General features: G+C 40.6%; 1 protein-coding gene across 1 annotated transcript; it reads left to right on the top strand.

Moving 5' to 3' along the window:
• Positions 1 to 282: 282 nt before the first annotated feature.
• Positions 283 to 15,161, top strand: PRSS35 (serine protease 35). Its single transcript, XM_072736120.1, has 2 exons — positions 283 to 917; positions 12,307 to 15,161. Exon 2 carries the CDS (start codon positions 12,332 to 12,334, stop codon positions 13,568 to 13,570), a length of 1,239 nt encoding a protein of 412 aa, XP_072592221.1. The 5' UTR covers positions 283 to 917; positions 12,307 to 12,331; the 3' UTR covers positions 13,571 to 15,161.
• The last annotated feature ends 4,805 nt before the right edge of the window (positions 15,162 to 19,966 follow it).

The raw sequence follows: 19,966 nt of genomic DNA on the forward strand, positions 1-19,966 counted from the left end.
TCTTGCCGCACACCTGCCGCCCGGTAGCAGCTCAGGGGACGCTGCATCAGTGATCTGCACGAAGCCGCTACTCCGAAGGGGCGAGAGAGAGAAAGGACAAGGGAGGGTAGCGTGCTGGTGGGACAGAGGGGGGCGAGCATCAGGAGCTCGCACAGAAAAGGCCAAGTAGCCTTGGGGCGGACGGAAAGCGACGCTCTCCCCCTGGCGGCGGCCCAGGATGCTGGGGGGACCCGTGGGCGCCCGCGGGACCTGGGCCCAGAGGCAGCCCGCGCCCCGCGCGTGGGCTCTGGTCGGATGGGCCCGGGGGTGGGGGTCCGTCCCTGGAAGCGAGATGCCCGACAGAGACAGCTTGGGATGGGGTTGGGGAAACAGCCCTGGTTCTTCTAGACGGCTGGGGTCTAGACTGGGGGTGGGGGCACCCAGTGAACAGCCCCACAGGCTCCCGTCACCCTTCCTCCGCAGCTCTCAAGCCTCCTCCGAGGATGCACGCTGTCGCGGGGACGCACATCCCCTGTGAATCGACTCGGGGACTGCTCCCCGTGCTTCGTTGTTTCCCCCTGGGGACAGAGATGCTGGGGCGTGAGGTCTGCTCCGCACGTCCGAGGACCCCCATCCCCCACGCCGCCCCTCCCGGGCGGGCGTCCGGGTTCCTTCGCCCTCCCTCTCCGCGAGCCCCCTCCTTCCCTCCTTCGCCCCCCCCCGTCCGCCCGGCGTCATCGCCCCCTTTCCCCTCCCATCTCCCCCGCGGCGCGCAGCTCGGCTCCGGCCTCCTCCGCAGTCTCCGCCACGAGCTGCCGGCGGTGCTGCGGGTCCGCGAGGCTCGTGGCTGCAGCCCGGCCGCCCCGCCCGCGCCGGCACCGCCTGGGGGGCCTTGGATCCCGGCTGGGCAGCGCCCGAGCACCCAACAGGCTTCGCAGGTAAGGACGCAGCACCGCCCCCCCCCCCCCCCACCCCGGACAGGGCAAGACCCAAGAATCTGGAAGTTTCCCCGAGAAAGGCAGACCCGCCCAGGAGAGCTGCTCTGCAGGGCTCCAAAGGTAGGGCCCAACTTAGCACTTGGAGACCTCAAAGAAACCACTCTCCCAGGAGGCCAGTGTGTGTGCCCGCCTCGGCGCAGTTTAATGTGAACGGTAACAGTGTTTGCATTGGACTATAAATGGAATTCTTTCTACTTCAGCAGTACCAGAGGGGACCCTCTTGATTTTTATGATTATTAACAGATGCCATCTGAAAGAGGTGTTAAAAACGTTCTTGGAAAGTCTACTCCGGTGGAAAGCCTCGTTGGCAGGGTTACTATGAAACCTAGGAACAATTGTCTGTCTCAGACTTTTTTGTCTGTCTGTCTTTCATCAACTTGGCTGCACAGGTCAGCAAAAGGAGCAGTGAAGAACATTTTTAAAATGAGAAGGTGACATGAAATGGAAAAGTCTTGGACTTGCTTTAAAAATCTCCCCAAAAAAGGCAGGGGCGGGGGCGGGGTAGAGGTAGATAGACAAAGCAAGATTGGCCAAGTATTGGTCATTGTTGAAGCTGGGTGATGGGCACATGGGGTTGTATTATTTTCTCTACTTTTTTTTTTTTCTTTTTAACTTTTCCCTCTACTTTCGTGCAGTTGGGAAATTTTCCACAATAAAAAAGTGTTTTGAAAAGTAGAAACACTCCCACCAGCTTCCTTTGACCTTTTTACACTGTCACTGATTTGAAAAGAAGCTGCTTGTCCTATCTCAGTATTTCCTCCCCTTTTATTAACACTGCTCACTTCTAAAATTAATTCTCATTTTATCCCCATACACTCCTCTCTACAGCGGATTATAAAAGTTCTGTAATCCTGGAGAATTATGCTATGCTTAGAATCTGGTTTATAATTTAGAAGAGAGAATGTTCAAGTTCCAGCCAAATAAGACATCGAGGCTTGAAAGTAGTGGCCAAGTATATGGAATTTCATTTATATTAGGAAATATTAGAGGAACCCTTTTAGTGTGAGAGGAGGTTGAGCATGGATACTCTGCCCACATTTTCTTGCAGACAACTCAACCTGTACATTCTTAAGAATCTTTTTCGTGTTTTTTTTTAAAGATTTTATTTATTTATTCATGAGAGACACACACAGAGAGAGGCAGAGACATAGGCAGAGGGAGAAGCAGGCTCCATGCAGGGAGCCTGACGTGGGACTTGATCCCGGGACTCCAGGATCATGCCCTGAGCTAAAGGCAGACGCTCAACCACTGAGCCACCCAGAGTTCCCTTTTTCATGTTTTTAAATGTGAGATTGTTTAGCTTAGTGCTTGGCACATAGGTTGTGCACATTATATGTTAAGATAAACAATAGCTAATGTGAGTTAATATACCCTATCAAGTAAATTATTTATCTTTCTCTGCCCAGTGCTCAAATATCCAAGGCCAGCATATTGCATTTTAACAATAGAATCAGACTTGGAATTCTGGAGGCTGAAGCCACCTCAGCTGGCGTTGAGTTAACTTTGCAGATGAGAAATCTGAGATGAGAGGTTGGGAACCAGCACAAATTAGTGGGAGAAAAGTTATAACTTCACTTAACCCCATTTTTTCCCCCAAAAGCTTCAAATAAGTTAAACTGATACACAATTGGCCAACAACATTGTGATCCTCAGATGCTTTAAAGCCTGCAGAGTAGCCAGCCTAATACATTCATATATATTCTTGGCTCTGAAAGGCCAACTTGCAAGATATAAAATAAGTCAGGAGCCATATGCTGCGCGCTTCCTATCTCAGTGGATGAGAGAGCCAGCACAAGGTTCCCTTGGGGCTTTCACCCCAAAGTTGATTTACACACAGCATATCCACTGCATAAATTGAAATGTCCATGCCCTGGAAAAAGAGCTAAAAAACAAAGGGGGTTTTATTTTTTATTGTGATGAGAAACAGAAGTTGTGGGTTACTGTAAAATAATCAACTGTGTAACTTTACCATCTTCCTACCCTCAAGTACTGCCAAATTTTTAAAGCAGACATTACTTTGTCTCCATTCCTGAAACTAAACTTGAAAATAGTGCTATGGTATGGTATTTTGAAAAGAAATTGGCACATTGACAATGAACTTTCTTGCCGTTTCTTTTCAGCATTGAGTCAGTGGACAGCTTATCCTCTGGTAATGGATTATAAAGTATTTGATAAACATATGGGGAGTATTTGGCAAGTTGAAGATTTTCCTTTGTGTTGAAAGGCCTTGCAGCACATTTCGGGGACTATTTAGCAGTGCTGTAGGTCAGAGTGGAAGTGTGTTGGCACTACAATGGTTTTTGGAAAACCCACCTGCCAGAAAATTGTCTGGCTGTAGACAGCATCATCAGCCCTCAGTTCATCAGGATAGGCTTTGTAGCCCGTAGATGGGCTTTCTAAATGTGATAAATTCCATATGTAACGACCATTTAGTATATTATTAGCCAGTTGGATGTATCCCCCTGTTGAATCTTTTATGCTTTAAAAATAAATTCTGTATCATAGCTCAAGGAATGTAAACAATTTAAACGCAAGACTTTAGATTTGCTATCAGCAGGCCAGCCCTGCCATCTAGTGGTGGCAGTACAGACAGCAGGCAGGTTGCTCCAGCGATCAGTGCTTTTAAGCTTCTTGAGGATCACTGATGGGTAAGTTACTTGTGTTTTCTCATTTGTGGCTTAGTCTGAGACTTAAAATTTTTAAAAAGATTTTATTTATTTATTCCTGAGACACACAGAGAGAGAAAGAGAGGCAGAGACACAGGCAGAGGGAGAAGCAGGCTCCATGCAGGGAGCCCGATGTGGGACTCAATCCCAGGACTCCAGGATCCCACCCTCGGCTGAAGGCAGCGCTAAACCGCTGAGCCACTGGGGCTGCCCAGATTTAAAATTTTTTTAAACATTCTATTTATTCATGAGAGCACACACAGAGAGGCAGAGACATAGGTAGAAGGAGAAGCCAGCTCCTTGCGGGGAGCCCAGTGCGGGACTCAATCCTAGGACCCTAGGATCATGCCCTGAGCTGAAGGCAGACATTTGACCCCAGAGCCACCCAAGCATCCCTTAGTCTAAGACTTTAGAGCTGAGAGGTATGTTAGACGTGTTCCACTCCAGCTCCGCAGGTTGAGAGGATTATCACAGAGGTTCTTTCTTAATTTAATTTATATTTTTAGAGATTTTATTTGTTTATTTGAAGGAGAGAAAGTGAGAGGAAGAAAGAGGAGAGAGAGAGGGAGAGGGAGAGAACGAGCAGAGGGGAGAGGGGCAGAGGGAGAGGGAGAAGCAGACTCCCCGCAGAGCAGGGAGCTGGATTACAGGCTTGATTCCAGGACGGCGGGATCCTGACCTGAGCCAAAGGCAGATGCTTAACCGACTGAGCCACCCAGATGCCCCTATCAGCAGAAGTTCTTAAGGAAAGAAACTCTGAAATGGTGCATACCATAGAACTCAGTATGTGTTTGTTGAATAAACAAATTTATCTACCCCGTTCTAGTTCTTGTCTCTGGCAATATTGCTCCCCGCCACCAAAAGGTTTTAACATGATCTTCTCTTTTTAGTTGGAAAACTGCATGACTGTTTAATTTTCCTTAAAATGAAAATCTTCCTTTATGTCAAAGTGTCTGAACCAAACTTTCTTTTCCACTTTATGTCACTCCCTACTGTTCTGCCTTTCTAAACATCCAGGGCAGACAGTTGTAAAAACTAGGCTCTTAATGTATCTGCGGCTGCTGCTGTAAAAATGATCAAAAGCGTAGAGATTTAAAACAACATGTTATCTCACAGTTCTGGAATCCAGAAGTGTCAAGAGGGTACGCGGGATTGCATTCCTTCTGGGAATTCAAGGAGAGAATTTGTTTCCTTGCCCTCTGCAGACTCTAGAGGCCGCCTACAATGACCCTCCTTCATATAAGGACACCAGTGAATGCATGGGCCTCACCTGGATAATCCCAGCTAATCTCCTCATGTAAGAATTCACTAAAGCACACGTGCAGTCTCCCTTACCCTGGAAAGAACATATTCGCAGGTGCTGGAGATTCAGATGGGGCTTTCTTCGGGAGCCGTTATTGGGCTTGCCACAATGAGGTGCATGGCCGTTAGAGATGTTTGAGATCGCTTCTAAATATCTACCTATGTTTTGATTCCTTTTGTTTGATATTAATAATGATTGCTGTCATTTGTGGGTGCTTGCTGTGCCCTAAGATACAGCATATTCGTTTCTCTCAGAAATACTCTAAAATACTATTTGTGTTTAACCAGTGTTAGAAATCCTGCTGGGAGAGGTTAGTAACCCTCATGAGATCATATGCCCGCAAAGCCCACTGCCTCCGTCATCACTGAAACGCCTTCTTTTTTTTTTTTTTTTTTCTGAAACGCCTTCTGTTATAATCACTGACACTGCTGCTTTCTCCTCACCGTGCTTCCAGACACAGGGTAACCGAACCGCTGTCTCTAGGCAGCGCTCCAGTCAGTGATTGACCTTAGGTGAGGGCCTCAAAGGGCCAGGAATTAGACTTTGCAAAATACCCATTCTCCCCTGCATCAGCGCCCCCTGTGTAAGGGTGACTATTAAAGCTCCTGCAAGTGACCTCTGCAACTGAATGCATGTGATGCCAGTTGCACACCTGCTTACTCTCCCTGCTAATGCTCCTCCTCTCCCGCTGTGGCTGTTTGCCTAAACCAGCACTCCTGCCTGCAGGATGGAGAGTATCTGGGCCAGGCCCCGGTGTCTACCTGTTGTGTGTCAATCTTTAGCGGGCGGGGGGAAGATGAAAGTGGAGCAGGAGCGAAGGCGGCCGTGCGTGTTTCTGCATGTATGTAGTGTGTGCGTGTGGGAGTTGTCGGGAGGGGCAGATGGCTGGAAACATAAAAGGCTAAATAAAACACAGGCGTGTTATTAAAAGTGGCTATGCAATAGTTTCTGTGTCATAGCATACACATTAGGTAGAAGTAGGTGTTGGCTCTCCAAGGTCATTGATGTGAGCAGTCCCTGACCCACACCACCCCTACAAAATCTTTGACAGGTTCATGTAAAATTATGTTCTATGGGAGCGCAGTATACACACGAATTTGGACAAGTACCTAATTGTACAGAGCAAGGGACCAGATGCAGAGACAGGCCTGAGTAAGTACAAATCAATACCTGGTGAGGGAGAGCAACTCCTTCCCTGCAAATTCTTTTCTTTTTTTCTCTGGCTTTATTGAAGTATAATTGACAAAATAAACGATGCATATTTAAGGTGTACATCATGATATTTATGGTAAGTCAGCATTCTTATTTTCATATAAAGGAAAAATAATTCATTTGAAATATTTAGTATAGTGAGTAGTCATCTAATCTTTCATTAGTCCACCTGTCCTACTTAAGCTTAACTATACAGTTCTTGGGGTAAAAAAAAAACCCAAAACAGAAGAGGCATTGAGTCTTAGAATATAATTATGTTGTGCCATAGTAAAGTTCTACACATTCTAGAATAGACTCACTCGAAAATGTAGATTTTTATTTCACTGTAAACCACTCCCTTGAAATAATTATTTTGACATTGACTCTGTTTCTTTTTAGGCTGAAGGCCTGATGCAGTTCTAGAATTCCTAATGTAGATCCAGGCTATAAATAAGACACAGGAAATGCAATTCAAGTGTTCTGTGGCTGGGTAATGTTTCATCACACTTAAGTTTAAAAGCTCTGAGAAAAATATATTTCAAAGCCACAGATATTCACAGACGTGAGTAATTAGGAAAGCATTCATTGGGAAGTCTCTAAAATGTAGCTGTTCTTGAGCAAAAAAATCTCAAAACAAAGAAAAGGGGAGTTTGCGAGTGTGTCTAAAACTATCCTGAAATAAAAATATTTGTTTAGTTTTAGAAAACTAAGTGCTATAGCTTTGACTTAAGTAATAAACTATTTTAAAGTGATATTAATTCACCCATTAAAGTATAATAATAATTATAAAAGGACCTATTATTGACTGCTTACTATGCTCTGGGCTCAGAGATAATTATCTGGCTATATCATTTTACTTAATCCCCACGGTTTTGTTCTAGGTTAGAGATTACTATTTTCCCCACTTTGCGGATGAGGACGCTGAAAGCAAACTTAATTGTCCAAATTCATGCACCCAGTAAGTGGTAAAGAGGAGACTTAGTCCAAGTGTTCTTAACTCCTCGGCCAATACCCATAACCACAACACTGGTACAGATGGTCCAATATTCTAAATACTATCAGCAATCACACCTCTAAGAAAGCATGAACAAACAGAGGAATAGTAAGTTATCTCTTGTAGTTTTGTGTGGTTATTTCTATTAATATAGACCAAGTACAAATGTGGAGTAAGTCTGCTCCATTGGTAATTCGTAGATGAATTCTACAAATCCTGATTCTTGCTTCCTCCCTAATTTCTTTCTACTCCATTTGTCCTCATGATCCAACCTATAATCAACTGTGTGTATACTGACTCATGGCGGAGACCCATAACCTCACTTTTGTTAACCAAAATTGGAATTTGAAGCCCCAAATCCAAGGCATCTGGAAAGTGACAGTGAAGGTCACAATTATGACAGAAAACAGGAAAAAGGAGGAGGATGAAGGAAGACATGGGACATTAAAGCTTTCAAAATACTATGGCTGCCCCGCCAATTGGGACTGTGTCTCTTTAGATCAATGAGTTGGTGCTTTTTGGATGATGGGCACATGTAGATGTGTCCACTGAACCATGGATTGCTCTATCGGTAAGAGCTATCATTTACCTTACACTGACATTTTACCACAAGGCAAACTTAGATTTTTCCAAAAGAAGTATCCTTAAACATTTGTCCAATTTTAAATTACAGGCCAAATTAGGCTAACTAAATTCATGTCCTCTTATTACTGTGATTCTGAGGTCATATTATAAGGCTCTGCCCTTCCCATGCCCAAGGATAGATGTGGGCATAGTTTTTCCTGTGGTACACTGTAACAGAGCAACAGAGCTCCCTCAAAGGGCCCCAGACAGGGCTGGCAACTCCATGCTCTTGCATAATTTGTAGCATCAGATGTTGGAACCATTACATGCAAGCCTACTGAATTTTTTAAATTGAAGTATAGTTGACATGCGATGTTACATTAGTTCCAGGCATGTAACATAGTGATTTGACAATTCTGTAGGTTATATTGTCTGTGCTCACCAGGCGTGTCACTACGGTGGGTCACCCTACAGCGCAGTTATAATACCATTGACTGAATTTCCTCATCTGTCCCTTTTATTCCCATGACTTAACCATGACTGGAAGCCTATAGCTCCCACTCCGCCTCACCCATTTTGCTCATTCTCCCCCTTCCCCCCAGCCTACTGAATTTGAGTCTTTTCAGATGTGTTATTAACTTATATAAAAGTATGTTTTTTCTTTATTAATAGCTGAACCATTTGATATTAGCAGTTGCTAACACAGTAAAAGAGCAAAACTTAGAATAAATTTGTACCCAAAGATGAAGCAGAGCTCATTTGGAACTTGGTTAAGCAATCATCCCTGGATAAACTGGCTATGGCTCAAGATGCTGCCCCAGGGCCTTTACTATGGCAGTGGTTCTCAAACTGTACTGAGTATCTGAATTACCTGGAGGGCTATAGTCAAAACACGGATAGCTGGGAATCCCACCGCCCATCCCCTTCCCTGCCATTATGGAGAGTTTTGGGAAGTAGCTCTGGGTTGGGCCCTGAGAATTAGCATTTTAAACAAGATCCCGGGTGATGCTGACACTGCTGCCAGGTCTAGGACTGCAGTCCTGACATCCTTAAATATGGTAGAGTTATTTTGCCATACAAGTATGGACTTTTGTTAATTAATAACATTATTTTGAGTTGTTCCTATTTTGAGTCCAAAGGCAGGAAAATAAAAACCAATGTCCCAGCTCAAAGCAGGCAGGAGGACTTTCCTCTTCCTCACAGTAGGGTCAGCTTTTCATTCTATGTAGGCCTTCCACCGATTAGATGAGGCTCACTCACATTCAAGAGGGAAGCTGGCATTAGTCAATCTACCAATTCCAATGCTATTATCTTCCAGAAACACCCTCATAGATGCACTCAGAATAGTGTTTGGCCAAATATCTGGGTACTCTTTGGCCTAGTCAAGTTGACAAATAAAATTAATCATTACACGGGGCTTTCTTAAAAGTCTGCCTAGAGAATTATGGCACTGAGTACATGTATTATTGGTAAAGAGTAAGGGAATTTCTATATTTGAGATTCATGTTCAATGATTTGTGTAGCAAAAGATCATTACCATATAATATTTGCATTCTGCCTTTCTAATCCCTAAGTAGTCTTATTGTAAGGCTAAATTAAATAGTAGTGAGAAAAAAAAAAACGTAACTGGGGAAACGATATCACAGTACCGTGATTTAGATATCCTCCGTTTTGCCTAGGAATGCCTTTCACACATTTATTACTCCACGGATCATTAGTATGAAGTCTTAACATGTACAGTGTGTTTTTTGTATTTCTCACCGTGGATATTTGGCTGACTTTCAGTCTTTGGTGTATATATTTTTCTAAGATTTACTTATTCATTTGAGAGAGAGAGCGTGTGTAAGAGTGGGGGGAGGGGCAAAGGGAGAGGGAGAAGGACAGAAGCAGACTCCCCACTGAGTGGTGAGCCCATTGCAGAACTCAATACCAGGACCCTGAGATCACAACACAAGCCAAAATGAAAAGCCGGTCACCCAACCGACTGAGCGACCCAGGCACCCCTCTTTGGTGTATTCTTCTTCTTCTTTATTTTATTTCTTTATTTGAAAGAGAAAGAGAGAGGGAGAGAGTGCAAGGGGGAAGGAGAGGGAGAGGGAGAAGCAGACTCTCCATTGAGCAGGGAGCCTGAAGTAGGGCCTGATCCCAGGACCCTGAGATTATGGCCTCACCCAAAGGCAGATGCTTAGCTGATTAAGCCACCCAGGTGCCCTGTAGTGTATTCTTATATTAAGTTCACAATGGATAGCTGTTGTCATAAAGAACTAAATTAATAAAATTGATTTTTTTAAATTTTGTTGCCTACACTAAAAATTTTTCTTGATTGAAATTTTGCTAAGAATCAAGTAGATACATACATCAAATACACATACATTAAAAAATAATCCATTTTGCTTTGTTGTTAGGCTAAGAGGCAGCAAATAACTATGATTTTAGCTTTATTTTAGGCAAAGACATAATTTTTCATCTTGAGAACTACCCACTTAAACATGATTTAAAGGCCTCAATAGTTACTGAGTTTTTAGTCTTTTTCACTCTAATTCAGTTAAATAAAACTGACAAAATAGTTCATTGTGAAAATTGCAGAGGAGATGACAAAACAAAATACTAACTAGCTCAACAAAATCATTACCAATATAATTATTGCTTTGTATAAAGTGACATTTGTCATGGTGATGATTAGAAAATATTGTGACATGAGTGTGGATCTTTTTCTGAATTAGGTTCTTTATTGATTTTTTGATGATATCCATCACTCTGTACAGAAGAGTGCCCTGTCTCCAAAATAAAACAAATTACAAGCTATTTAGCAAATAAGACAGTCTAATATTAATCAGAATCACCATTGCTCCACCTTCAAGTATCAGTAAATTTAAAAAAAAAAAAGGAAATTGCAAAACTTCTTTGTAATTTTGTTGATGCCAAATCATGGTAAAGATATTCTAGGGCAGCCCAGGTGGCTCAATGGTTTAGCACCGCCTTCAGCTCGGGGCCTGATCCTGGAGACCCGGGATCGAGTCCCACATCAGGCTCCCTGCATGGAGCCTGCTTCTCCCTCTGCCTGTGTCTCTGCCTCTCTCTCTCTCTCTCTCTGTATCTCTCATTAATAAATAAATAAAATCTAAAAAAAAAAGATTATTCTAAATTTGCTTAATATGTCCAAATATATGATGATACAAATTAATTATGTCATGTTTCAATGAATACATCATGTTTAAACAGTAAAGTGGTTCATGTAGTATATGTTCTTGTTTTATCAAAAGAATGCTATTAGTGTGTTAACAAACTTCTCTACTTGTATATGGCCAGATGAACTCTCTTATGTCAAAAGATGCCCATATTCAACTCTGCCTCAGAAATAACTTTTGCTTTTCATGACAGTGCATAGGATCTTGCAAGTGTGCCATGGGTTGTGGGCCATTTCTAACATTTCTCATTAGCTTTTTTTCCATGCCAAACCCCCCCAAAAAATCCCCAAACAAAAAGCAACCTTATCAGAAAACATTAAGAGTAATGGTACTGTAGGAATAATCTGACCTTGAATTGTCCCAGCTTTCTATAAAATGAATAGCATATGGTAAGCCTTGATATTTTAGCTATTGGTCAAAAATGACTTGGAGCATAGCTCACAAACAGTAGCGACCTGGAAGTTCAAAATTGCTGCTCTAAAGAATGTTACCACTGTCGCCTACCCACACAAAGCAAAAACTGATAAATATCGATTCTACGAAACAGATTTACATGCCAGTGAGCCTAGAGAAGCAGGAAAAAAGGCAAGAAGATGTAAATAGAAGAGGTATTATATAATTTATCAAACATTGGCAACTTAAAAAATATTTAACAAAAGCACTGCTCTTAGATGATGAGACTAATGATGAAAGGGGACTATATTTAATCATGATCATATTTCCCCAAGTGGCAAATTCAGAACCACGATCTTAAATTCTTACAGCTAATTTTAATACATGGTAAAGTTCTACTGTGAGGCATTTTTATATGTTGCTTTGCTTAGGTGGTAGTTCCAGGCACAACTTGGTTTTAAGAAAAGTGCATGGTACATTGCACCATCGGTCAGCCAGGTCTGCAAACCATGGTTTAAGGAAATTCACTGTATTATAATGAACATATTCTGCGCTCTGTACTAGGCATTTATATATACTCTGGGAATGAGGAATTTATGATCCCTGCTCTTAAAAAGCTAAGTGTAGGGGAAAGTACGGGACATCTGTGGCTTTTTTCTAAATCACCTGGAAATAAGGTTGTAGGAGACGTAGGAAGGAATCCTCAGGCAATAGAGAACCCCAGTTCTCCACTCCATCTTACCCTCCCATGTGTTGGGGTGTCTGGGGAAGTAGAGGCAGATATGGCAGGTGGGGGTGGGGGATGGTGGGGTAGGGCTGGTGGAAGGAAGGTTGGGTGAAATACAATTTACTCATTTTGGAAGTCTGTGAGCCTACTGAGCAAGGTGTTTATCTAATCTCAGTAAAATCTAAGTACAGTGCAAATAAGGACTCCTATTTGTGGTGATGGTACATTTCTAAATGAAAGGGATAAGTAATATACTTAAAAGGGGAACATTATAAAGCCTCTCTTTGTTTTTATATTTTTAAGGACAAAGGAGAAAAAGGAGAACAAAATGGAAAATATGCTATTTTGTTGGATGTTTTTCACCCTCGGGTGGACCCTCATTGATGGATCTGAAATGGAACAGGATTTTATGTGGCACTTGAGAAAAATACCCAGGGTTGTCAGTGACAGGACTTTCCATCTCACCAGCCCCACCTTTGAGGCAGATGCTAAGATGGTGCTCAACAGAGTGTGTGGCATTGAATGCCAGAAAGAACTCCCAGCTCCCAGCCTTTCTGATCTGGAAGATTCTCTTTCCTATGAGACCGTCTTTGAGAATGGCACCCGAACCTTGACCAGAGTGAAAATTCAAGATGTGGTCCTTGAGCCAACTCAAAATATCAGCATGAAAGGAGTATCTGTTAGGAGAAAGAGACAGGTCTATGGCACAGACAGCAGGTTCAGCATCTTGGACAAAAAGTTCTTAACCAATTTCCCTTTCAATACAGCTGTGAAGCTGTCCACGGGCTGCAGTGGCATTCTCATTTCCCCCAGCCACGTTCTAACAGCTGCCCACTGTGTGCATGATGGAAAGGACTATATCAAAGGGAGTAAAAAGCTAAGGGTAGGGCTGTTGAAGATGAGAAATAAGGGTGGTGGCAAGAAACGTAGGGGTTCTAAGAGGAGCAGGAGAGAAGTGAATGGTGGTGACCAGCGAGAGGGTGCCAAAGGCAATCTGGAGAGAGCCAAGGGTGGAAGAAGAAGAAAGGAATCTGGTCGGGGTCAGAGAGTCGCTGAGGGGAGGCCCTCCTTCCAGTGGACCCGGGTTAAGAATACCCACATCCCCAAAGGCTGGGCTAGAGGAGGGAAGGGGGATGCTGCCTTGGACTATGACTATGCTCTTCTGGAGTTGAAGCGCGCTCACAAAAAGAAATACATGGAACTAGGAATCAGTCCAACCATCAAGAAGCTGCCTGGGGGAATGATCCACTTCTCAGGATTTGATCATGATAGGGCTGACCAGTTAGTCTACCGGTTTTGTAGTGTGTCCGATGAATCCAGTGATCTGCTCTATCAATATTGTGATGCTGAATCGGGCTCCACTGGTTCTGGGGTCTATCTACGTCTGAAAGAGCCAGATAAAAAGAACTGGAAGCGCAAAATCATTGCAGTCTATTCAGGCCATCAATGGGTGGATGTCCACGGTGTTCAGAAGGACTACAATGTGGCTGTGCGCATCACTCCCCTGAAGTACGCCCAGATTTGCCTCTGGATTCATGGAGATAATGCCAACTGTACTTACGGCTAACAGAAATCTGTACAGAGTCCATGGATTATCTAAATCGCAGAGCACACTAGTTACAATTATTGTAGCAAGATCACTTCATAGGCTATGCCTGGACTTGAACCCTATCAATAATAGCATTCAACATTTTTATAAATTTATCTTTTCAAAATTAGGAGCTTTTCATATGTTTAAAAAATCCTTAGGTACAAATGCTGAAACTAGATGGGCACCTCAATGTCAAGGATATATTCTTCTTTACATGGTGATAAGTATTTGTGGGAAGTCTTTTGTTTCTATCTGCCTTCGTAAAATTAGACACTTTTAAAACTTGTTTAAAACTTCAAACTGGTACTATAAATAATATGTGATTTCTTAAAGGACTTATTCTCAGGGTCCTACTCTAAGAATCTAATAGGGTGCTGGTGCATATTAAATGTGAAACCACATATACAGATGTAGACAGTAACATGATTAGAGGAAGGATAGAGACAGTAATTTACAACAGTTTGTACCACCTGGAGATGGACCCATTCGGCTCATGCCCTCCATGTTTATATAGTATATTCTGTTGGGTCTGAGAAACTTTGGTTTAGTTTTTTTTTTTTTTTTAAGAATTATAAGGTACAGCAAGCTTTATAAACAAAACTATCAACTATTTTACTGCTTTAAAAAATATCAACTGAAGTGTGTATTATTTAAAAATGGGAGAAATACTTTGTTCTATGAAATGAATCTAGTTTAAAAGTAGGGAAGCTGAGGTATTTTAGGATCTCAAGTTATTATTTAACTGAAGTTCAAAACATGGATTTTTCATGAATGCAGAGGGAAGACAGTTCACAAATTATAAATGATTTTGAAAGCCTCATCATTTAATGCTAGTCTTCTGTGTATGAGGTGTTAGAGTTTGAGGAGCAGGAATTTTAGTCTTTCTCAAGAAAGAGCCTTTTCCACTTGACAGATTTCAGCTTTCTTAATAGGGCCATACACATATTATTTGGGTGATTTCTCTGACTAGTGTTTTTAGATAAATCTCTAAAAATGAATATAATTGACACATATAAATCTAAAAGAAGGGTCTGATTATTTTCATTATTATTATTTCAGACCAAGGCTGTGCTGTCGCTCTGGCCATCGTGGCAGCCCCAGCAGACAGAATCAGAATCCCGGGTCTGCTTTCAGGCAAAACACAGAGTAGTTACATATTTCTTGAATGAACAGGTATTTGCTGAATGGTTGTAAAAGGAGTTTCGCTCAGGCTATTATGTTTAAAGGGTTTTAGTGATTTGCAAGTGAGAGCACCATAAAATTCAGGAATTGAGGCCTAATTTCTGGTCTGCTGTTTTTGGCAGTTCCTACAGCACACATTCTTTTCTCTTGTGATTCACCTGAGTCACTGATTCTGCCAGAGTTCAAATTTATTTTATATGTTATTTTTTTAAGAGAAAGGGGAGTATACCCTTGTTTAGTATGCAAAAGAATATTTGATAAGATTGTGATAAAAGGTGGTTTTATAAATCTTGTCCAAAATAGCTGGAATACAAGTATACATTCTTTACTGCGATTCTGTTTAAAAAAACCATTCAATAAAAAATTAAAAATAAATCAATCATAACTCTTACTGTATCTGTAAATATGTTTTATAATCAGGATCTTAGTGAATATTAAATTAACTGTGTCATTTACTAAAAAATGATTTAATTCCAAATGCATTTCACTAAGCAGTATTTTATCCTTGGTGCTAGTGGGATAGGGATATTGACTCAAAAGATTTTGATCAAATCATTTTGGGGAACATCTATATGATCATTCCAACAGAAAGTGTTTCAACGTGAATTTTGCACACTTATAAGCTTGGAAACACACAAAATCTTCATCTTAGATTCTTAGAAAATAATTCCTGGGATTTGTGTAAGTTCAGAATAACTTATGATATTCTTGGTGTTGATAGTTGGTAGCCTAAGCTTAAATTCTAAATCCATATGATTTCCTTAAAGTCATTGTACTTTGAAAAATATAAAATTTAGCCTCTTTTTTTTGCAAAGGTTTATTTTATTTTGCCATTCTCTTTTCCAAGTGAATCATGAACCATTTATAACTTAGGGCCACTAAAGTATATTTATATTATTCAGAAAGTTTTACTTCATATACTTTTCTTGTTATACTTACCAGATTTGAAATAGAAATTGACTTCACTTAGCTGAAGGGATACACTCATGCACACACATGATGTCTACTGTGTGCAAAGAACTATAGTGACTTTTTGTCTGAAGAAACTTAACAGTGATTTGAATTCAAGTAACTCCTTATAAGTAGTATTTACCAAACAGCTGAAACTTAAAATTATATGGTTTTTATTTTACCCAAATAATGTATTTCATCTTATTTGTTTTTTTCTTGTTCAAATTGGTGTGTGGGCAGAAGAGACAACATTTTTTTTTGCTTTTTTGATGTGCTTATTTAAATCCCAAATGTTCTTTTTGAAAAAATATTTAAATGCATATTTGACCAAGATCAGAGTTCCAGACAAATCATTGGCCTTTTTATTTGTAGATCAAAGAATTCTTCGAAATTCTTCTTTTCCTAGATAGAATCTCAGAATTAGAAGAGACCATAAAGATCATTTAGCCTACCTCCAAGATTTAGATTTTAATTTCCTCCATCACATTCCATTCAAGTAGTTGTCCAGTAATAAAAACTTCACTACTTAAATATTTGTTGGTTATTAAAATTAATTCAGGAATATAACTTAACTGTTTTAAATTACAATTTGTTACATTCTGCAGAAATTATATGTTCATCTTGCATTTTATCCCAATCTCCACATTTCAATTACTCATACTTCTTTGGCCTTATGCTAGCAAATTGGGTGTTTACTCTTATCAAAAATGAACTGTGATCCTTAATTAAGAATATTGGGGTAAGGCAATTGAATGAAGTACTGAGCATTACAAAAATGTGGATCTCTAGCTGCAAATAGCCTAGAAATAGCATCATTATTCTTTTACATGGTATCACTATAACAAATATATTTTGGCTACTGATTTTAAGATTACCTAAGGCTTAAAAAATAGTTTTAATGCTTAGTAAATATCTCCAATTAATTAATGGAAAAATATTTTTAATAAATTGATTTTTTTCGGCTAGAATTGTTTTTTCTTTAATGCCCTACTCATAAGGCTCAAAGATACTTAGCAGATTTGGTCTAATTGATCATGAAATCATGTTCTCATCAGATGAGGTCAGTGTATGGATGGATTCACGACTATTGATTCACTATTTAACTGAGGGGAATAAACTTCTTAGATGGTTTTCTTTTCTACTTATAAATAAAGCCTAGGGAGGGAAATTCCTTGTCTACTTCTTTCTACATTTGATAACTGGCAGTTTGATTCAGTTAGTCCAACTGTCCAGAGCATGGTGGCCAACTTAACTTGCAATTCAAATCTGGGCTAGTTTGCTTTACCTCCAGGTAAGGTGGTGTCTTAGTTTTGGCTGCCATAAGAAAGTACCATAGACTGGATGGCTTAAACAACTGAAATTTTGCTAGGTACCATCTTGCTGTGGGACTCACATGACCTCTTCTTTGTGAACATTCAGAGAAAACGCAAACGAGCTTTTTGGTGTCTCTTCTTTAATTTTTTTTTTAATTTTTAAAAGATTTTATTTATTTGAGAGAGAGAGGGAGAAAGAGCATGAGCAGGAGGGAGGGGGAGAGAGAGAGGGAGAAGCAGACTCCACGCTGAGCAGGGAGCTCAATGTGGGGCTGATCTCACGTCCCTGGGATCATGACCTAAGCTGAAGGCAGATGCTTAACCAACTGAGCCACCCAGGAGCCCTGGTGTCTCTTCTTATAATGGGATAGTCCCATTATAAGGGCCCCACCTTCATGACCTCACCTAACCCCAATTACCTTGCTAAGGCCCCACTTCTGAATAGCATTACTTTGGGGGCATGAACTTTGGGGGCATAGTCCACAACAGGTATCAATTAAAAAGCCACTAGTTGCACCTTGTGCCAGCCCCAGGAAACCTCACAAACACAGCAGCCACCAGAAGAACTAGTCAGAGGGTCTGAATGGTAGCTCGAGGCAACTGATCTCCTTTTCACCACTTTCATCATTACGTCAAGTGCTTGTACCTGGCAAAGAGGAGGTGACAAATGCATGCTAAAAAATACCACCAAGTATAGCTTGAGGCTTACTCTTTCAGGGCATTACTTATTCTGTGCTATATGACAAGGCTTCAAAACACTAGAGGTATTGTCTTAATTGTATATTGCACTTAAGATACAGCTATATTTAAATAATAGGAATATTTATTTGTGATGAGAATTTTATTACTGAAATACTGTAGCATGGCACTTAAGGTGTCAGATATTTGCCATATTCCCTCCTGACTCATGTGTGTGTTTCTGATAAAAATGCCTACAAACTGACAGGAGCCAGGCTGCCGTAGTACTGCTCATCCTCTCCAGCTGCCATATAAAGATTTAATCAGATACTCTCTGCCTCAAAATTTGTCCCTAAATTCTTTTTGCTTTAGTAGCATTTAAAATTAAAAAAAATAAAATTTTCTGAAAACATCTTAAAATCCACTTACTTTCGTCAAGCACTGGGACGCTACATGGCAGTCCACGTGAGCATATGATCCACTGCTGCATTCCAGTATGGTGTTACCAAACTGAGGCTGTAACATCTGTGTTTGTAAACATTTTACTAATACTGAAACTCCCATTTATGTTATTGAAATCCTGTATGTATCAATTCATAAACTGAAAAAGTGTGCATACTTTCACCCACGTGGCATAGATAAAGTGAGTACTTCAGAAACTGCTCACACAACTAAATATAGAATTTGGAAGCTTCCTCTAGGCTCTTAGCCAGATGACCACCCATTTCCTTACTCTTCTAAATATTTTACTTTAATTTCGTCAGTAATTTGTAATATGCCATGCAATTAACATGTTATCTAGAATTTCCTTTGTGAATAATTTGAAGTGTCCAAAATATAAAAAATATTAGCCCAAAAATGAGTGACATGAAATTACTTTTACTCTAGATATAATCTTAACAAATTTGGTAACCTGATTTCTCAAGTTACAATTAGAAGGCAGCTGCAAAGGCAAGTCTACAATAGCCCCACGAAATGACAGTGACAAAAAAGAAGGATGCCAGCAAAGTACTAAATGACTTTTAAAAAAGTATAAAGACCATAAAACTATAGTCATTTGGAGCTATTGTATTGGTGCAGTTAGTTATGTGAACTGCACTGGCCTATGGAGGCATATCAATGTATGTCATATTTATAAAGATGATTACATGATCAATTTTAAATTTAGTATGTTCAGTAGGAGTCTGGAAGGCATTACATCATAGAAAAATTTTTATTTGAAAAGTTTAATATATATATGTATTTATAGATATATATATTTTTAAATTTTTGGTTGAGGCACAGAGAATGAGTGTGGGTGCATGTGCACGAGAGTGGGGGTGGGGGCATGTGGGGAGGGGCAGAGGAAGAGAGAGAGACAGAGAGAGAGAGAATCTAAAGCAGTCTCCAGGCCCAGCACAGAGCGAATCGTGAGGGCTCAATCTCACCCTGAGATCATGACCTGAGCCAAAACCAAGACTAGGATACTTAACTGACTGAGCCATCCAGACACCCCATTAACATATTTTTTTAAAGTCTTGTTTAAAAAAGAGAAACATCAGTGGTCTACATAATTGATTTGTCTTTATACTCAAGTGAAATTCTAATCTGAAAAATCAAGAAAAATACCTTTCCTAAATATTTTATCAAGCCTCCAACATCCTATTTTTTCTTTTAAAGAATTTATTTGACGGCATGAGGAAGCAGAACAGCAGGTAAAGGGAGAGAGAGAAGCAGGGTCCCCACTGAGCAGGGAGCCTGATGCAGGATTTGATCCCAGAACCCTGGGATCATGAGCTGAACGAAGGCAGGTGCTTAACCAACTGAGCCAGCCCAGTCACCCCTCAAATTCCCAACATGCTTAACTGTTAAAATATTTGTGCATTTTGAATATTAATGTGTGTTATTCCAAGTTTAGAATCTGATACAGTTGCACCCTACTTATGCATACATTTAGCACTATGGCATATAGATACAGCAACTCTGGAGTAATGGAAATAATTCAGGATATGGAATAAAATACCTTTAATTGTCTGACCACAGTAGACTGCCTTTATAAAATAAGTGTTCAGCAAATAGAATAGCTAATTAGTATAAGATTGTAGAAATTACCTTATATAATTGAAAGAAAGACTGACATTTCCTAAAAGCAGAGAGGCCAGCAATCATTTATCCTGAAGAACAAGTGAGTATGTTTGTATATGGTGCACGAGCTGGGAGGATTAGGGTAATGTACCTCTTGTTCTCTGAAACTAGTACTCCTTGCCTG

This window comes from Vulpes vulpes, chromosome 1 (genome assembly GCF_048418805.1).
Source record: "Vulpes vulpes isolate BD-2025 chromosome 1, VulVul3, whole genome shotgun sequence".
Lineage (NCBI taxonomy): Eukaryota > Metazoa > Chordata > Mammalia > Carnivora > Canidae > Vulpes > Vulpes vulpes.